We start from the raw sequence: 19,820 nt of genomic DNA on the forward strand, positions 1-19,820 counted from the left end.
CGATATCTTTGCCAGGGAACCCTCCAAAATGGGGTCTCAAAAAAGTTGAACAAAAATGAAAGGATTAAACTTGTACTAAGAATTGTGCTGAGGGATGGGGTCCTCCCCTCAAAGAGTTTACAGTCTTCGGGAGCCTAGATAACATACATCCAAAAAAAACCCATTCATTTGGGAAGAGGCGCTAATAATCAGGGAATCCAGCTTCTTCAAAGATATGGCACTTGAGCTGAAGGAAGCTAAAGATTCCAAAAGGCAAGAGTGAACATTCTAGGTATGTAACAGCTAATGTAAAGAACAGGGACAGGTGAAACAATGTCCTAGGAATAGAAATTAGGTTTAATCCATCAGTTATCTGAAAGGTAGAATGTACAAGGGGTTGTAATGTATAATTAAGCAAAAAAAGGTAGCCACTGAGATGAGTCCATTCTCCTTCAACACTGCTAGTTTACCATCTTTTAAGAGTTAGAAGAAACCAATCGGGATCCCAATTGCTGGAAATTACACTTTATGAATTGTCAGTTATTCTCTTAACAATAGGCCAAAACATGTCTATATTCAATGATGAGGATTTTTTTTTTTTGGATCTCAAAGATTCTAGTTGCTCTAAACAGATCAAATAGATCCCAAGGTTAAAGAAATTTGCCAGATGGAATTGTGAACTGATCTCACCATTCTGGAGAGCAATGCCCAAAAGGCTGTAAAGCTCTGTATGCTTTTTGATCCAGCAGTGTCACTATTGGGATTGCATGCCAAAGACATATAAAAGTGGAGAAAGAACCCACATGTGCAAAAATGTTTGTAGCAGTCTTTTTTGTAGTGGCAAAGTTGGAAACCAATTGAATGTCCATCAACAGTGGAATGGCTAAATAAGTTATAGTATACAAATATAATGGAATATTATTGTTCTATAAGAAATGACAGAAAAGCCTAGACAGACTCACATAAACTGATGGTGAATGAATTGAGCAGAACTAAGAACATTGTCCACAATACCAAGATTATGTGATGATCTACTGTGATGGACTTGACTCTTCTCAGCAATTTGGTGATTCAAGGCAATTCTAATAGACTTGGGATGGCATCCAGAGAGACAACTATGGAAATTGAATATGGATTGAAGCATAGTATATTCCTGCTTTTTGTTTGCTTTTATTTTTCTTCTGATTTTTCCTTTTGGGTCTGATTTTTCTTGCATAACATGAACAAATATGGAAACATTTAAAAGAATTGTACATGTATAACATATCGGATTCCTCCTGTCTTGGGGGAGAGAAAGATAAAGGAAGGAAAAAAAATCGGAACACAAAATCTTACCAAAAAATTAATGCTGAAAACTATTTTTACATGTGTTTGGAAAAATAAAATACTATGGAGAAAAAGAAAAAAGAAATTTGTCCCCTGATTAACCCTTCCCCCTTGCACTATTTAAAAAAACAAACAAACTAGTTTTTCATGGTAAAATGCTGAGTGTGGGAGTGACATGGAATTAAATTGAAAACCCTAATTTCTCACACACACATACACCCATTTTATCCGGAATTTTTTTTTTCCTTCTCTCATTCTTCCCCTACTTCCTTTAGCTTTTCATTCAAAGCCATCTCCAGCTGTCTATACCTATAGTTATATGTAGCCACTAGACCCAGGGGCTCTGGAGGGGAAAACGAGGCAGATGGCCTTGCACAGCCCTCCTTCACTTAAAACCAATTCACTTGCATGTGATAGTCCTCTTCAAGAAGAATGTCTAAAACCACCCACACCCTAATCTCAACACATCTTCTTCCTACTCCACAAAGAGACCCAGGTAGAGTTCTTCAATCTTCAAATGCTTTTTTGCGGATTACTTAGGTCAAGTAACCCCAACTACTGCTTTAAACCCTCAAATGTTCAGCGGGAGAGGAGCCTGAATAATTTCAAATCCAAAACCCTAAACACAACTGAATCCTTTCCCATCATGTCTTCTCCTCTCCCCTGGTTCCCTCTTATCGCCTCTCTGGCCTCGTTCACTCCCAACCCCCTCACATCCCCATAACTCCTTCCCTTTCTTATCTAGTTCCTCTTAACCCCTCTCCTCCCTCAGCTACTTTCCCCTCCCCTCCATCTCTCCTCTCCACTGCCTCACTTCTCTTCTCCCTCCCCTTTATCTCAACCCTCTTCTCCTGTTTCCTTCCCTTTATCTACTCTCTTCCCTTCTTTCCCAACTTTTTCTCTCCCTCACTTTCCCTTCCTCCCTCATCTTCTCCTCCCGTTAATCTCGTTCCTCTCCCCACCTTTCCTCCTCTTCCCCTCCCTCCTTCTCAGTCTCCTCCAGTTTATCTCGATTCTCTTCCCTCTTTTACTCCACTCCCCCCTCCAGCTCCTTCCTCCCCCTCCCGTTTCCTTCCCTTTATTTTACTTCTCTTTCCTCTCCTTTCTTCCTCCCTCCCCCTTCTCCAGCTCTTTCTCCTCCCTTTCTCTCCGTCTCTTCCCGTTTATCTCGATCGTCTAAACCCCTTTCCTCCTCTTCTCCCTCCCTTCTTCCCCTCCAGCTCCTCCCTTCCCCTCCTCTCCTCCGCCTCCTCCCTTTATCTCGCTCCTCTTCCCCTCCCTCCCCCCGCTCCTCCCTCCGTGCCCCCTCCCTCTTCCTTTCCGCCTCCTCCCCTTTTTCTGGCTCCTTTCTCCCCCTCCACTCCCCCAGCTCCAGCTTCCCTCCCATAGTCAGCCCGCGCCGCTCCGCTCTGCTCTCCTCTCCCTCTCCGATTCGCGGGATCGCGCTCGCAGGCCAGACTCGGCTCGCCGCTACCGGCCCTGCCGGCTGTGGAGAGGGAGAGGCGGCCTGCGTGCAGGGTTAGCCGGGGAGGGCCCGAGGCGGGCCTGGAGGCCATGGAGCCGTCGGCTCGGAGGAGGCCGCACGCGGGCGCGGGCTCCTCGGGAGGCGGCCACCCGGGCAGGTAAGAAGAGGCCGCTGCGGCTTGGGGAGCGTGGGCGGGGCGCGCGGGACGGGGCGCGTGGCTGGGGGTGGGGCTGCGGGCGGGGGCTGGGAGTGGGCTGAGCGCCGAGTCCGGGATCGGACCTGCTCCCTACCAAACAAAACCGCGTGGGCCTGCGCGCACGCTGGATGTGGCTGTGAGGGGAGAACCGGCCCGTGATCCCGGGCGGTAGGGGAGGGGAGCCCGGGATTCGGCAGAGCTCGTCCAACCCTAGCAGGCTAGGAAGAGGGAGTGTGGACGACCGCCGAGGGCCATTTAATGCGGGTTGGGACCGGTTCAGACTGCTTGCTTTTTTTTTTTTATTAAACTACTCTATGATTTCATTGGCATAGGAACCTTCCCCCTCTGCAAATTTTCGCCTTTTTGTGCTCCTTAAAAATCTTAGGAGGAGTCTAGACCCCGAGGTTAAGTAGGAAGGAAGCATTTATTAAGCACCTTCTGTTTGCCTTGACTGTCCAGTCTGGAGTTACTACTCTCTCCTTAGGAGGGCAGGTTAAGTGACCGTCCCTGGGCCGCAGAGCTAGTAAATGTCTAAGGATAGATTTGAACCCAGATCTTTCAGATTTCCGGCCCAGGGCTCTATCAATTGTGTCATCAGCTGCTATAAGTGATTTGTTCAAGGTCATTTAGAAAGTGGCAAAAGTGGTGTTTGAACCTGTATTTTCCTGACTTATGTCTGTCCCCTATATGCAGATTGCTGCTCTTAGGCAAAACGGGCAGAAATAACATTTCTTTTTTCTAAAATAACGCTTTTCTGCAATTAAATTCCTTAATAAATGGGATTGGGAGGAATGGACTCTCCCTCTTTACCCCCTACCCCTACATACTTCTTTTGGAAGTATTTGTCTTCTTGCCTCAAAAACCAAAGTTTTTCTTCCCTTCACTCTCTATGCTTCATATGATTATTACTCCAAAAATGCTTTGTAACATGGAAATGTAAGTTTTTGTTGTCATACATGTGATACTGGTCTAGAAAGTGAATACAAACTGACAAGCAAGAGTCCATCTGGAATATCGCAGGTCCCAACCATTTTATTTCTCAATGTTTCTGTATAGCTGCATTGGCATTTTGTTATCCTCTATTTCTTTCTTCAACAAATAGTCATAGTACAATCAGTATCATGTGTGGCTTCTCAGATTTTTCCTCCTAAACTTTAAGTTTGACCTTTATACTAGAAAAAGACTGGTTTGTAGTAGAAAATCCCTGCCTTGGCTAAAAATTTTTGGAGCAACTGTGATTGAATGAATTAATTATAAGCTATATGCAAATATGTGTCTCTTCCTGTTCCCATTTGGGGCTTTCTTGGCAGAGAGATTGGAGAGGTTTGCCATTTCCTTTTCCAGCTCATTTTGCAGATGAGGAAATTGAGGCAAACAGGCTTAAGTGACTTGCACAGAATCACACAGGTAATGAGTATCTGAGGCCAGATTTGAACTCCCAGAAGTGTCTTTCTGACTTCAGCTACCACTTAATCCACTACCACCTAATTGCCCTCAAGAAGCTGCTACTTTTATAGCAAAAATAGAATGGATATAGAATAGATTTTTTTTTTCAAAAAGGAAGGGGATGAGAAGAGGTAAATGTATACATTTAAATATATTTTTGATGTGGCTTTAGAAATTAGAGAAGAATCAATATGAATAAACCTTGTTATTCCCATTCTGTTTTTCACTGACCCTTTGACTGACTACAAGCTACTACTTCCCAGTCTTGTCCATATTTCTCTTTCTCCTACTGTCTGTCTGTCAGACAACCTGCCTATCCTCTAATAGCTAGAGGTGTGAAATAAGACTAGGAAAAGTGTCTCTTTGGCTGCCTGAGTTTTCAAAAGCATTTTATTTAACTTGGAGCTCTAAAATTTGGGTTCCATTCCTGACTCTACTACCTACCAAGTAGTGTGGCTGCTTGTCTAAATCATTTTAACTTTTTTTGTCTTAACTTCCACATCTACAAACATCTTAAGAATCATTGTGAAATAGTACATACATTGGGAAAGAGATCTGGGTTTGGAATCACAAGATCTGAATTTATATCCTGGCCCTGTCTCTACCTGAGTGACTTTGAACAGTCACGAAGCCTCACTGGGCTTTGATTCCTCGTCTGTAAGATAAGGACTAGATGCCTTCTCAGGTCACTTCCAGCTTTAAATCTTTACTCCTTTGAACAATGCTAGTTTTCTTGTTTCAGAGGTGAATAGGTTCTAATAATCTAGAAAGGCTTCAGGTATGAGTCCAGTGGGCATAGATGTCTGTCTGATGATTGAACTTTTAACGAGTTGATTATAGAATGAGTTTATCTACTGAATGACTTGGGTCTAGTGTGTAAAGGTCTAGAGAGCACCCACTTTGTTTCTTGATATAGAAAAAGCAACATGAATGACAAATTATTTGTTAAGCACTTAAGTGTCTGGCTCTGTGCTAAACTTGAGGATTTAAAGAAACTAAGGCAAAAAAGTGCCCTTGAGAATCTGGACTCTAAAGAAAGGCTTAAGGCTCCTGATGTAATCTTCCTTCTTCTTTAGCATGGGCTGTTGGGAATCTGTGGGCTTGGTTTGCCCAGGTTGGAATGTTACCAAAATCTTTTGTCATCGACTTTTATCCTAGACTGATCCTAGAGCTCCTTGAGTTTCAGCCTCTCTTTATTTTCCCACACCCTCCAGGACTCAGCTGTTTATTCTCTATATAGTGGGCACATCTAAATGAATCTCTCTTTTTTATAGTGATTTCTATCTACCTGACTCAAGTGATACCAGTTTTTCCTCAGTGGCTAAGGAAACCTTTTAGATAGATCTTCTATGGAGTGGAAAAGATTGTTTCATATTAAATAACAAATTGTCATTGCCATCCTTTGTTCATTGTCACAGTTGCAGGCTACTGAACTGTTGTAAAAAGAAAGTACCAATAACTTCCTGAGGAACAAACTCCAAAACACAAAGTCTTTCAGAGTCTGATGACATCCTAATTCACCAGCCTTAACACACAGTTTCACCCTGTGAAGCCCATTTCCAATCCAAATAGTCTGATTTACCTTCCTTTGTGTATATATTATAGTAGCCTCCTTTTCCATGAACTTTTCCCTCTACATTCTTCCCTCAAGAGTCAAAATTTTGGCATAAAGGAAAAGGGCCCTGGTCTAAACCAGTCAGAGGATCTGTTGGGAATCTATCATTCCTTCCAGAAGCTATGTCTGATTCTAGTTATTCAATAGTGATCTCTTCTTTCTCCTATGTTTTCTATAAATAAACTATAAATAAGTTTATACTTATGACCTTATGTTTCATCTTGTATATATGTTATATTTCCAAACTGGGCGGTAACCTTCACAAGGGGAGTTTATTCAATTTTTATCTCCCCTAACATGTCACACAGTACTCTGCACATCATCCCTAAGAAATGGTGATGGTTACACCTGTCAGATTGGCTAGAATGACAGGGAAAGATAATGGGGAATGTTGGAGGGGATGTGGGAAAACAGGGACACTGATACATTGTTGGTGGAATTGTGAACACATCCAGCCATTCTGGAGAGCAATTTGGAACTATGCTCAAAAAGTTATCAAACTGTGCATACCCTTTGATCCAGCAGTGTTACTACTGGGCTTATACCCCAAAGAGATACTAAAGAAAGGAAAGGGAGCTGTATGTGCCAAAATGTTTGTGGCAGCCCTGTTTGTAATGGCTAGAAGCTGGAAAATGAAAGGATGTCCATCAATTGGAGAATGGTTGAGTAAATTGTGGTATATGAATGTTATGGAATATTATTGTTCTGTAAGGAATGACCAGCAGGATGAATACAGAGAGGACTGGCGAGACTTACATGAACTGATGCTGAGTGAAATGAGGAGAACCAGGAGATCATTATATATCTCAACAACGATACTGTTTGAGGATGTATTCTGATGGAAGTGGATCTCTTCGATAAAGAGAGCCTTAATTGATCAAAGATGGACAGAAGCAGCTACACCCAGAGAAAGAACACTGGGAAATGAATATAAACTGCTTGCATTTTTCCTTTTCTTCCCGGGTTATTTATACCTTCTGAATTCAATTCTCCCTGTGCAACAAGAAAACTGTTTGGTTCTGCACACATATATTGTATCTAGGATATACTGCAACCCATTCAACATGTAAAGGACTGCTTGCCATCTGGGGGAAGGGGTGGAGGGAGGGAGGGGAAAAATCGGAACAGAAGTGAATGCAAGGGATAATGGTGTAAAAAATTACCCTGGCATGCGTTCTATCAATAAAAGTTATTTAAAAAAAAAAAAAGAAATGGTGATGGTTGAATGAATTACCTGCCCAAATTTGCTCAGTTGTTAAGCTTAAGTAACTACTCATATTGGGGACCTAGAGATCAGTTAGGTTAATTAGTTTCATGGCAAAGCCACAGATTATTTCCTATCTCTAGCCAGATAGCTACCCTGCAAACGTGTGCCAATAATTTCAGGAGTGAACAGATGAAAGAACATGGTCAGGAAGTGCAGCCCATTCCTACCCATTACTAGATTCACAACTCTTATTGGGCCACAAGTATATTTTTAATATACAGAGGGCAGTGCTTAGCATGTTCTTCTGTAGGTTCATTGAATGTTAATACTTGTTCTAACTAAATTAGTTACTTAGTTGATAATTCTTTACTTTGTAACTAAAGTTTCTCTTGGTCAGCCTCCTCATTTTATAAATATGGAAACTAAGCCCAAAGAGTAATTCCTAAAGCTAGAACCCAGATCTCCTATCAGCCTAGTTTCTGCTGCATTGTAGAAGCTCCTGAGAATCACTTATTGATTAACCACTTCATACATGTCAGCCACTGTGCTCTGCTCTGGAGATACAAATAGAAGCTAAAAGAAAGATAGTCCTTGCTCTAGGAACTTACTTTCTAATGGGGAAAAAAATAATACGTAAAAGAAGACACAGGGGACAAAGAAGAACTGAGAATCATTAGCAGGGCCCAGAAAAGAAAGAAGGAATGAGCTTGGCTGCTCTGGAGGACCCTTCCTTGAATTGAAGGTTCTCAGGGGACACAACCAGAAGGAGCTGCCAGGATGGAACGATCTCTCAGCCTATAAAGACTGCAAGGGTTGAGCCATGATCAAGAATGAGAAGCTTATTGCAGCACATTTGAAAAGGCAGCTCCCTGCAGGGGAATATGCTGCTGAAGCATGAGAAAAGAGAGGGATAAAGGAGAAACAAGAGAAGCAGGGACTGGAGGCTGTTGATTCTTGAACATCAGCAATTGTCAATCCTGGAGACTGCACAGAGGCCTGGGAGTTGTCCCTTTTGGAATAAGATTTGAGTTTCTGAGTTTCAGACCAAAGCTATCATTGCTTTAGTATTTATTCATTTCCTTTGTTTATATTTTCTATTTAGTTGAAATGATGATTTTTACTGATACCTTTTGTTTTAATGTTTCCTTCATTTCTGAATACATCTCTTTTCCCTCTCTTACCTAGACAGCCATCCCTTGTTACCAAAAAATAAGGGAGTGGGGGGAGGCAGCTAGGTGGCACAGGGTATAGAGCTCAGATCCTAGATTCAGGAAGGTGATAAATCGGTTTCTGTTAAGTCTGACTCTTTGTGACCATCTGTCTATCTACCTATTTCAGCAAAACCAAGCAACTCACTAAACAACCTGCAGTATATGCAATATTTTATACCCACAATCTCCATCTTAACTGTTGACCCAGAACTGTGTTAAGTGCTAAGAATACAAACATAAGTTGAAAGAAAGACAATGTTGGGACACTTAACACTTCCTAGCTGTGTGACCCTGGACAAGTCACTTAACCCCAGTTGCCTCAGCAAAAAAGAAAGAAAGAAAGACAATCTTTGCCCTTCTGGAATTTATATTCTAATGGGAGAAGACATCATATAAAAGGAAGCTGCCAAGGGGGTTGGTGGGAAAGGTGCCTACAAGAGAAAGTTCAGAGTCAGTAGTGAAGCCTGGAGAGGAATGAAGGCTAGGCTTGGCTTAAAATGGAGCTTCTGCTTCTCAGAAGAAGGTACCAAAGGGTGAAGTCCAGGGTTGGAATCAACTTCCAGGGTGAGCAGGCTTCTGTGGCTTGGCAGAGAGCCAAGGGCCTGGAGAAAAATGAAGATGTGGCTGGCTTGGGCCCTTTGAAAAGAAGTGAAGGGGAGATACATATGCTCTTTTCTTCAGGGCTGTCATTAAAATGATAAACTCTTTAGTTTGGCTTGTTGTTACTGTCCTTTCCATTTAGACTGTTGTAATCATTTTACATATTGTTTTCCTGGCTTTGCTTATTTCACTTTGCATCATGACATATCTCTACCCACAGATCTCTCTCCAGTCTTACCACCCCCTAGCACCCCTAGCATATGCCCTCATTCTTGCCAGACTGCTCATCTCACTGCCCCTGCAGCTGGTATTCCATTATACTTGCCCCAATAAACATTTATTAAACAGCTTCTTTATGCTAAGAACTGAAGATACAAAAGCAGAAAGGAAACTTTCCTTGCTGATATTCTACTAGTGGAATATCACATATATACAGATAAATAAAGTAAATGCAGAGGGGAATGGTCCAGTGGAAGGGAGAGATCCAAGGCTAGGGGATCATGGAATGCTTCCCAGAGTAGATGAAGCCTTTTAGACTCAAAGTAGGTCATAGTCATAAGGAAAGGGACAAGATAGAGAGGTCAGGTCTTGTCTTCCCCAGTTATTTGTGGCCCACTCTGAATTTTCATGCTTCTTAACTCTTCTGCAGCTTGGTGAGCAGGAACTGCCGAGGGCCTGACAGGGCCATGCATCTTGGGTGTGGCAGTCAGGACTTGAACCCAGACCTCCCTGGCTCTTAGCCCTCTCTCCTTGATTCTTTTGTCTTCTCTAACATCACATTGCAGATATAATCAGCTGTACAGTGTAGATGCACATGAGATGTTAATTATGCTGAGCCATTAGAGGAGTAAAAAGGGTCAGAGAAACAGGTGCTGGCAAACTGTGGGAAAGCTTCTCTAGAGCCTGAACTGTCTGTGTGATAAGAGCTAGATTCACAGAGGGCAAAGTTTGCAAAGTCCTTCCCTTGCATTGTCTTCTTTGGTCTTCACCAGAACCCTGTGAGCCAGATGCCAGTATCCCCATGGAACGGGCTAGCAAGCTGAGCCTAAGGTGGTTAGCTGACTTACCCAGGGTCACCTGGGACATCTAGTACAGGATTTGAATTTGGGTCTTCCTGACTCCAGACCTTATGTTCTATCCACTGCTCCTCCTAGCTTCCTTACATTAAACTTGCCATAAAGAAGGATTTAGTCTTTCATGCCAGTCTCTTAAATGTTAAGAATATTCTGGGATGTCTGGGGAGCAGGGTTTCAGGGTTAGGGATTTAAGAGGAAGTTTGAAGAGTATTTACTAAGCAGCCGACTCTGTGCCAGGAACTGTGTTGAGAACCAGGGAGTTACAAGTATAAGAAAAGCTCTCTCTAGCCTGAAAGAGTTCACGTTGTAATGAGAGAAACAACACTGGATAGGGTATTCTGAGCTGGGGGGACAGGAAGTGGGGAGTGGACCTGTAGGGTAAATTATTTGCCCTGCCTCTCTAGAAACAGTGTAAGTATTAATTTGATTATTGTTGCCAGAGTAAGAGGTTTAAAAAAAGAGTAGAGGATAGAATAGGCAAGCAGGGGCTGGTGAGCTGTAACCAGTCAGGATAGCAGGGCCCGTGACTGATGCACTTTATATCTAGCCAAAGTAGACACCTCCTGCCCCAACATGCGGCATCTGGTGCACCTCAGTGTAGAGGGGGCTGACTTTGGATTCATACTATTTCTGCCACTTAGCAAATTAGCTCTTTGGCCTTGGCCAAGTGACTCCCTCCAGGACCGTGTGTAAAAGGAGGTTGGGCTAAGATCCCTTCGATTATATGATTGGATTTGCCTTCCTATGGCCTTTTGTTCACTTCTATTCCTCTATCAGCCCTGCTCTCCCTCTCCTTCAGCATCTGGATTCTCACAAAATTGTTCTTGAAGATCAAATGTGATAACACATGCAAAGCACTTTGCAGACTTTAAAGAGCTTTATCAATTGTTATTGTTGATGATGGTGGTTGTGGTGTCTGGAAGGCCTTTCTCCACTTACTTTCAATGAAATATTACCTCTTCCTTAAACTCATGTCAAATGCTATCTCCATGAAGCTTTGATCCCCTAGAAGCAGGATGGTAAAGTTTAGGTCTTGTAATAAGGAGCTCTGCCTTCAAATCTTGCTTCACACATTTATTTAACTGCTACAGTCAGCTAAGCTCTCAGTCTTTGTTTTCTTGTTTGCAAAGTGGAAATGATACTTAGAATATCTACTTAACAGGATAACTATAAGAAAAGGGTTTTGCAATTTTAGAGCCCCATATAAATGTGAGTTATTACATCCAAAGTTAATAATGATGGCACTTCATTTCTTTCCTTTATGCTTATGTGTTATAATTATTTGTGTATATAACATATACTACTAAACCTGGTCTTACCTTTGTAGTCTCCAGGACTTAGTATTTTATATTCAAGAGTTTACTGAATTTTGTTGAATAGATAGGGGGATAGCTAGCTTCAGATTGTATGAACCAAAAAGATGTGAGAAGTAAGGATTAGTTGGATAAGGAGGAAGACAAGAAATTCTCTGTGCTGGCATTTCTACAAAACTTAGTAGAGAATCTCAAAAGATACCAGTTTGTTATATTGTACAGCAGAGATAAGCATTCCAGAAATTCCAGTCAACTGGAACACAAAACCTCTAAGTGAGAATGGCCACCAAAATCAATTTCAAGGCCTTCCTTGTGCTTTTCTTTGTGGAAGAAGCCATTATTCTGAACCTTTTAGCTGTTTGTTTAATACACATTTCTAACAAGCTTAGTTATCTGGTTTCCTAGACCTTGGGAGATTAGTGGTTGCAAATTAGAAGGGAATGAGGAGTCTGCAAAAATCTACACCAATAGCAAGAAAGAAGTGATTACATTTGAATGTGAAGGAAGAGCCAAAAAGGGGAAGGAGAAGGAGGATACCAAAACTAGCAAAATAGAGTAGTTTGTATCTATTTAACATTTAGATAAATAGATGTCAAGGAAAGGTTTTTCTTTAAGAAGATGGGGAAAATATATTAATTTTAGAATGATTTTTGTTCCAAATAGTTAATTTTAATTTAAAAAGTTTTAATAACAAGTGGAGTTAGTTTAAATTATCTGGAAAATCTGCTGTTTCATAAATAGCTCCCTACCCAGCCATGTGTGATAAATGAGGTGTTATGATATTATTATCTCTGTTGCCTCCATGTCCTTTTTACCTTGGCTGATAGGACAGATGGAGAAGTATAAAAATGATATGTGCATATATTCACGTGATCACAGATTTAGAACTAGAAGACACTGCAGAGACCATCTAGTCTGACCTCTTATGTCAGATCAGAGGAAGTTCATACAGATTTCAGCCAACAATCTCTTGAGTTTCTGTCTGTTTGGGAAGTATTGTGGTGAAATGGAAAGGCCCCAGGACTGGACATCAGGACATTTGGAGGTATAGTTCTGGTTTGTTCATTTATACGGTGTACCTTAAGGCAGTAAATGTTGCTGCCTTGCATTTCTATAACAATTTATGATTAATAAAGCATATTTGCATCGATGATTTCATTTGAGCCTCTGTAGATCTCTGTGAAGAAGACAGGTCAGAGGTCTCATTTTACAGATGAGAAAACTTAGTGTTAGGTGAAGTGACTTACTTAAGGCCACTTAATAGAATGGTTTTCTGATTGGTCCAATATCCTCAATCTTTATGGACCCTGGTTCCTATTACTATGAAAATTGTGATAGCTAGCATTTAAGAGTCTTTAAGATAGTAAAAACATTTTACACACTATATCACCTGTTCTCATTATTGCAGCCCTTGAAACACCTAAGAGGGGTGAAATAACTTGCGCACAATCAAATAGTCAGAGGTGGGATTTAAACACGGTGTCTTCTCTGGAAGTACTAGCACTTCTCCCACTATATCATACTGCCTTTCCAAAATGAATAGGTTGGATTAAATGAACAAAAGTTTGTTATTGATATATTGGAGATAAGAAAAGGACCAAAGGAGAGAGAGACCCATCACTTGGGACAGATGAAATAGTGAAGAACTACAAGAGCCATTATTTTGCCTCTGTTTTTTGCTAAGGAAAATTATCTTTTTATGTAAATAACAAAATGAAAAAAAAAAAGGCAAATTAGGGAGATGCTAAGAGAATACTTAGCTGCCCTTAATAAATTTAAGTAACTAGTCCTAGGTTAACTTACTTCCCAGGGTGCCAAGAGAATGGGCAGATATGATTGCTGAGACAAAGTAATCTTTGAAAGATCATGTAGAATAGGAGGGGAACTATGCATCTGGGGAAGTAGACCATGTCCCAAATTTCAAAAAAATGAAGAGAATAGAAAATTTCAGGCTAATAAGCTCAGTTTTTCTTCCTGTCACTATTTTATAATATTATTATTAAAGTTAATGAACTTCTAGAAGGAAGATGTGATTCCCAAGAACCAGAATGATTTCATAATGTGTTTTTTGACATGAATACTAAACTGATGTATCAGGGAAATGCTATAAAAATAATTACTTAAATTTTAACAAAACATTTGACAAAATCTCTCATGTTCCACTTATGGGAAGATAGAACAATGCGGGCAGGACAGTAGTTCAGTTAGTAGTTCATTACATATAATAAGGCAGGTGGTTTAAGAATAGATTGAAGGGCTGGTTCCAAAGATTAAGTCATTAAGAATTCCTTTAGAATATGGGCTTGGCCATGGTTTTTTTCATTCAACTTCTCAAAATGGGGAGCTATTTTACAAATGACTTGGAAAATGAATGACTGAAAAAGTATTCATTATGCATATACCAAGCATAAAAGTACTGGGAACACACATCAAAAAATCACAAGGAATTAATTAATACTCTTAACTGGTGGAGAGACTATACTTAAAAGAATTAGGAATAATGTGTACAAAGTTCAGGGCCTACTCAGCATTTTAAAGTCAGGTCTTCTGCCTCCAGAGCTGGGCCTCTTTTCACTATGTCACAGGGCCTCTCCTTTCCTACCTGACAACTTAAGCCTGTTTAAGCATCTTGGTGAAGGGACATCAATACTGAATTGAATGTCAACATGCTTGAGTTAGGTTAATGTCAGAGAAAATGATCAACAATTAAAGCTGTGTCAGGTTCTCCAAAAAGTCTGGTTCCCCTTTTAGACATGTCTTTAAGTGAGGGCTAGTTGTATTGGCTTTGAGAAGATTCTATGAGATTTGGGTTGACCAGGTGATCTTTCAGGTTTTTCAGCTGTAACAGTCTGTGATTCACAGATTTCTTAGATACTTTGATTTTGAACAGTATACTGCTTTATATTTACTTTTCTTTCCATAAATATATATGCCTTCTCTTCTCAATTAAGATGTAAATTCCTGCCTCCTATTTCTTTGTATTACTCATAGCACACTCATATCAGGGCTTTGCCTCCAATTAGCACTCAACAAGACTTTTTTTTTCAAATTTTGATACTAGCCTTTTATTTTCACAATACATGCAAAGAGAGTTTTCAACAGTCACCCTTGCAAAATTTTGTGTTCCACATTTTTCTCCCTTTCCCCTAGACTGTAAGTAATACAATATAGGTTAAACGTGTCATTCTTCTAAACATATTTCCACATTTATCATGGTGCACAGGAAAAGTCAAATCATAAAGGGAAAAAAAATGAGGAAGAAAGAAAAAAAGCAAGCAAACAGTAATAGTGAAAATACTACATTGTGATGCCTGCTCATTCCCCACACTCCTCTCTCTGGATGTAGATGACTCTCTCCATCACAGGTCTATTGGAATTGGCCTGAATTATGTCATTTCAACTAGACATCTTAATAATATATGTCTTTCAAATTGGCTAACAATTTTGAAAAAATTAAGGACTCTGACCAGGGTAATGACCAGTCACTATTTCACAGTACTAATGATAAAACAGGTAACCTACCTCCTGAGAGAGAAGTAAAGACCTCAGTCCAAAATCTATTTTTTTGGACATAGACAGTGCAGACATTTGTTTTGCTTCACTATGCATATTTGTATTAAAAGCTTGTTTCCTCACTCCTTTCCTCTTGTAATAGGGATTTCTTTTTTTTTTTCTTTTTCCAATTCTCAGTAGTGTTGAGGAAGTGAGCAGAAGAAGAAAGAATAGGAGATTTTTTTTTGCTGATTAAAATTATATATGTAGTTTTTAGAAATTACAGCTGACATGTATGCAACTTAAATTTGACAAAGTGCTTTATATATAATTTCATGGTCTAATAGTAGTAATAATAATAAAGTAGTAGCTTGCATTTATATAGAACTTTAAAGCTTACAGAGTACTTTAAATTTTCTCTCTGACTCCTCACAACAACCCTGTGAAGTAGGTACTATTATTATTTCTGTTGTACAAAGGAGGAAACTGAGACAGACAGAAGTTAAGTGACTTGCATAGAATCACAAGTATCTGAGGTAGAACTTAAACTCAGATCTTCCTAACTCTAGGTCCAATGCTCTAGCCAAGGTACTTACTATTCTCTCTTGGGGTGGAGATGGAAAATAACTCAGCATGAAATCAGTTTGTTACTCATATGTATTTCCTACTCATATCAAAATTCCCCTGCTTCTCTATATTCAAGCTTATCTTTCCCTATTCAGTTGGTTTCATCTGAGTTATAATACAAATAGCTCTATCTATCTCTGTCTCTGATCCTACCAAGGAATATTTGGCTTAGAGATGAGAGGCATTTAGTTGGGCCGTACCACTTGTGTGACCTTGAATAAGTTACACTTGACTAATTTTTCTGAATTCAGTTTTCTTGAATATAAAATGAAGGAGTGGACCAGATGGTCTTTAGGCCTTTTCTAGAGCTAAAATCTTATTATATTAATGCAATATTCGAATTACTAATTAGTCTCTAAACCAGAATTTATTTTATTTCTATAATAAATTCTATTAATACTTTAAAAAATATCATGACTATGCTTCTCTCTGCTCTTCCCTCCCCCATGCAAATGAAACCTGCCTTCTAACAAAGAAAAACAACCTATCTAGTGACAACCTAAGAGTACATAGAACATTCCATAGATGGAGTTCCCCTGCCTATCTCTGCCCAAAGAAAGAATGTGCTTCCTCATCCCTTCTCCAGAGCCAAGATTGGTTGTAATAGTTACTCATTTTTTCAATTTGTTTACATTATTGCAGTCTGCAGATGTTGTTCTTCTGGTCTTGCTTCCATCATATAAGACTTCTTATTTTTCTTTGAAATCCTTATCACAGTTATAATTTCTCATGGTACATTAATGCCTTATATATATATATATATATATATATATATATGTATATATATATATATATATATATATATATATATATATAAAATGAATTAGTCAACCATTCCCTAACAAAATCCTCTTCGTTACCAATTTTTTCTGTGCTTTTGTTTTTGTGATGTTTTACACAAAACATGCTGCTATGAATATTTTTAGGGGTGTGTGTATGCACATGTATGTATTTATGTATGTATGAGAGAAAGTGAAGTTTTCTCTTGACCTTCATATCATCCATGTAAGGTGAGTCATGAGGTTATTAATTATCATTCCCATTTTGACAGATGAAAAATTTGAAACCCCAAACCATACAGGGAACTACTAGCAGTACTAGAACTCAAATTTTGTTTCCTTCTCAGATTAGCATTATTGTGTTTTACAGCAAAAAATTCCCCCCAAAATGTAAAGGAATTTTGCATTTCTTATCTCCATATCTTTTTGTATATCATTGTTTCTTTGAGGGTTCAAGGAAGAGTATAGAGAATTTAAATCTAGTATTTCATCAATGTGAAGAGTTCCTGGTTTGTAAATTCCTTCCATCAATCCAGTTCAGCAACTCATAGATATGTGTAGTTTTAGAGAATAAATGACTATTTGTATGTGTCAGAGCAGAATTTGAACTCAGGTCTCCCTACCTTCAAAGGCCATGTCTCTGTCATGTTGTAGCCTATAAAAGGCAGCTTTGTGAGAGGACGTAAAAGAGAAGGATAATGATTTAATCATCCCTTTTCCATTTCCCTCCAGGCATCCAACAGGCAAAGCTGAAGATGGGTCCCGAACCTCTCCTTTCCACCTTGACCTATGGTTCTACTTGACATTGCAGAACTGGATTCTGGATTTTGGCCGTCCCATTGCCATGGTGAGTAGGAAATTATGGAGAAGGTTTGTATTTATTGACAATATCAAAAAAAAAAAAAAAAAAAGAGTCACTGGACATAATTGTCCATAGAATCGTCTCATTTTGTTTCTTGGATGGATAAATGAGCAGTTGGATTAAGGATAATGCACACATGTAAGAGTATGCATGGATGAGTATCATTGAAGTTAGCTGCTGATGCCAGCAGGGGAGAAGGATGAGGAAGAGAAGGAGGAAGACTGACTTTTTAGATTGGGGGAGCTGAGGGAGATAAGCTCAGTTTTTATGAGTGGAAGCTTCAGATTGTCACTAATACTTGTTGTTTTACTCATCAAAAAATACACATGCTATGAAAAAGTTTTTAAAATTTGTGCTTGTAAAATGCATTAGGCATAAGAGGCATCCTGAAATAGTGGATGAAATACTGGCCTTGCTTCAAGATAAGGGTTCAAGCCCCATTTCTGACAAGTACTGGCTACATCAGATATTTACCTTGGCTGTGATTCGCCTAAGGTAACACTCCCTGCCTGTAAAACTCCCATGGACCCTGAGCCAGATTAAAATGTAATTGGGAAATGTCTGATAAAATAACTAAAAATACAGTACACTCTAGATAATGTTAATTTGTGGTTTTCTAAGTGAATGTGCAGCATAGGGATCCACTGAGTTTTATATTTCTGTTCCAGACAGTTCTCTAGGACTCTTAGGTTGCAGCTGAAGCATTGACCTACTTTGATAGAAGGAGTTCCCTCATTTGGGAGTTATCTGTATCAATGAAATCATATCTTCTCCCTGGTTCTTTCTTCCTTTAAATGTTTAAATTTAATATTTATATTTAAAAAGAGTTTCCCACTCTGTTCACAGCATTGTGAACCTCAGGCCATTGTCTGCCTTCCCTTGCCCCAGACTGTGCTTTCAGACACACTGGACTTTACTTTGTCTTTGTTCATCGATGACTGATTATGGATCCTTGAGCCAGTTACTCTGAGATTCAGTAAGCACTCAGCAATTATTTGTTCAGCACCTGCTGTATGCCAGGCACTTTGATAGCTGCCCAGGATCCAAGAATTAAGGGAAAACAACCTACTTTCCATTGAGAGAAACAATATGTACATAGATAAGGAAAATGTAAAATATATATAATGTAGAATAGGGAAAGGGCACTTCTTACTGGAAAATCCAGAAAAGATTAATGTAGAAAGAGACCTTTAAAAGCTGAGTTTTATAGGAAGCTAAGAGATGAATCAAGGAAGGCCTGTACTCCAAGAATTGGGGATAGCCTATGCCAGAGCAGAAATGGGAAATAGAATGACACATTCTATTTGACACAGGGAACCCAAGTCAGCCTCTTTGGCTGGATATAAAGGAGATAATAATAGCTATTCCCACCAACCTTATAAGATTGTTGCGCTTTTTAAAATTATTAATATCTTTTGTCTTGACATAGCCTAAATCCCCCTTTCTCTCTCCCCCTCTTAGAGAGCCATTCCATATAACAGAATTTTTTTAACAGAGAAAGAGAAAGAAGGAAAGAAATCAGCAAAATGGATTATTTCATTTAAAAAAAAGATTTACATATATGTAATATATATAGATACATAAGTGTATATATCTTTAATAAATATGTGTATAATGTTTTTTACCAGTGGAACTATAACCAGAAATTTTCTCTGCAAAAGAGTTTTTCTAGCTCTCTTTTTTGTGGCCATCCTTGTTTTTTGTAATTTTACAGCATTCACTTCTTTTTAAAAAGAATATATTTTATTGAGATTTTATTTTTACACTGCCTACATTTTTTTTTTTGAAGTTTAGTTTCAAAATATATGCATAGTTTTCAACATTCACCCTTGCAAAATCTTGTGTTTCAAATTTTTTCTCCCTCCCTTCCCTCCACCTCTTCCCTTAGATGGCAAGTAATCCAATATATGTTAAACATATACAATTCTTCTATACATATTTCCACAATTATCATTTTGTATAAGAAAAGTCAGATCAAAAAGGGGGGAAAATGAGAAAAAAAGTGCAAGGAAACAAACAACAACAAAAAAAGTGAAGATATTATGTTGTGATCCACTCTCAGTCCCTATAATTCAGCATGACTCTTTCCATTACAAGACCATTGGAATTGGCCTGAATTAACTCACTATTGAAAAGAGCCACGTCTTTGGAACTATGCTCAAAAAGTTATCAAACTGTGCATACCCTTTGATCCAGCAGTGTTTCTCCTGGGCTTATACCCCAAAGAGATACTAAAGAAGGGAAAGGGACCTGTATGTGCCAAAATGTTTGTGGCAGCCCTGTTTGCAGTGGCTAGAAGCTGGAAAATGAATGGATGCCCATCAATTGGAGAATGGTTGAGTAAATTGTGCTATATGAACGTTATGGAATATTATTGTTCTGTAAGGAATGACCAGCAGGATGAATACAGAGAGGACTGGCGAGACTTAGATGAACTGATGCTAAGTGAAATGAGCAGAACAAAGAGATCATTATATATCTCAGCAACGATACTGTTTGAGGATGTATTCTGATGGAAGTGGATCTCTTCGATAAAGAGAGCTAATTCAGTTTCAATTGATCAAGGATGGACAGAAGCAGCTACACTCAAAGAAAGAACACTGGGAAATGAATATAAACTGCTTGC

The 19,820-nt window shown here is 39.3% G+C and overlaps 1 protein-coding gene across 1 annotated transcript in view; it reads left to right on the forward strand.

Annotated features, from left to right (window-relative positions):
- Positions 1-2,403: 2,403 nt before the first annotated feature.
- CLN6 (CLN6 transmembrane ER protein) overlaps positions 2,404-19,820 on the forward strand; it is a 33,497-nt gene continuing 16,080 nt past the window's right edge. Inside the window, exons 1-2 of the mRNA XM_051980788.1 lie at positions 2,404-2,927; positions 17,065-17,179. Coding sequence (XP_051836748.1) covers positions 2,860-2,927; positions 17,065-17,179 — 183 coding nt within the window. The 5' untranslated portion in view covers positions 2,404-2,859. The remainder of the gene's footprint in view (positions 2,928-17,064; positions 17,180-19,820) is intronic.

Source organism: Antechinus flavipes, chromosome 2 (genome assembly GCF_016432865.1).
Source record: "Antechinus flavipes isolate AdamAnt ecotype Samford, QLD, Australia chromosome 2, AdamAnt_v2, whole genome shotgun sequence".
NCBI lineage: Eukaryota > Metazoa > Chordata > Mammalia > Dasyuromorphia > Dasyuridae > Antechinus > Antechinus flavipes.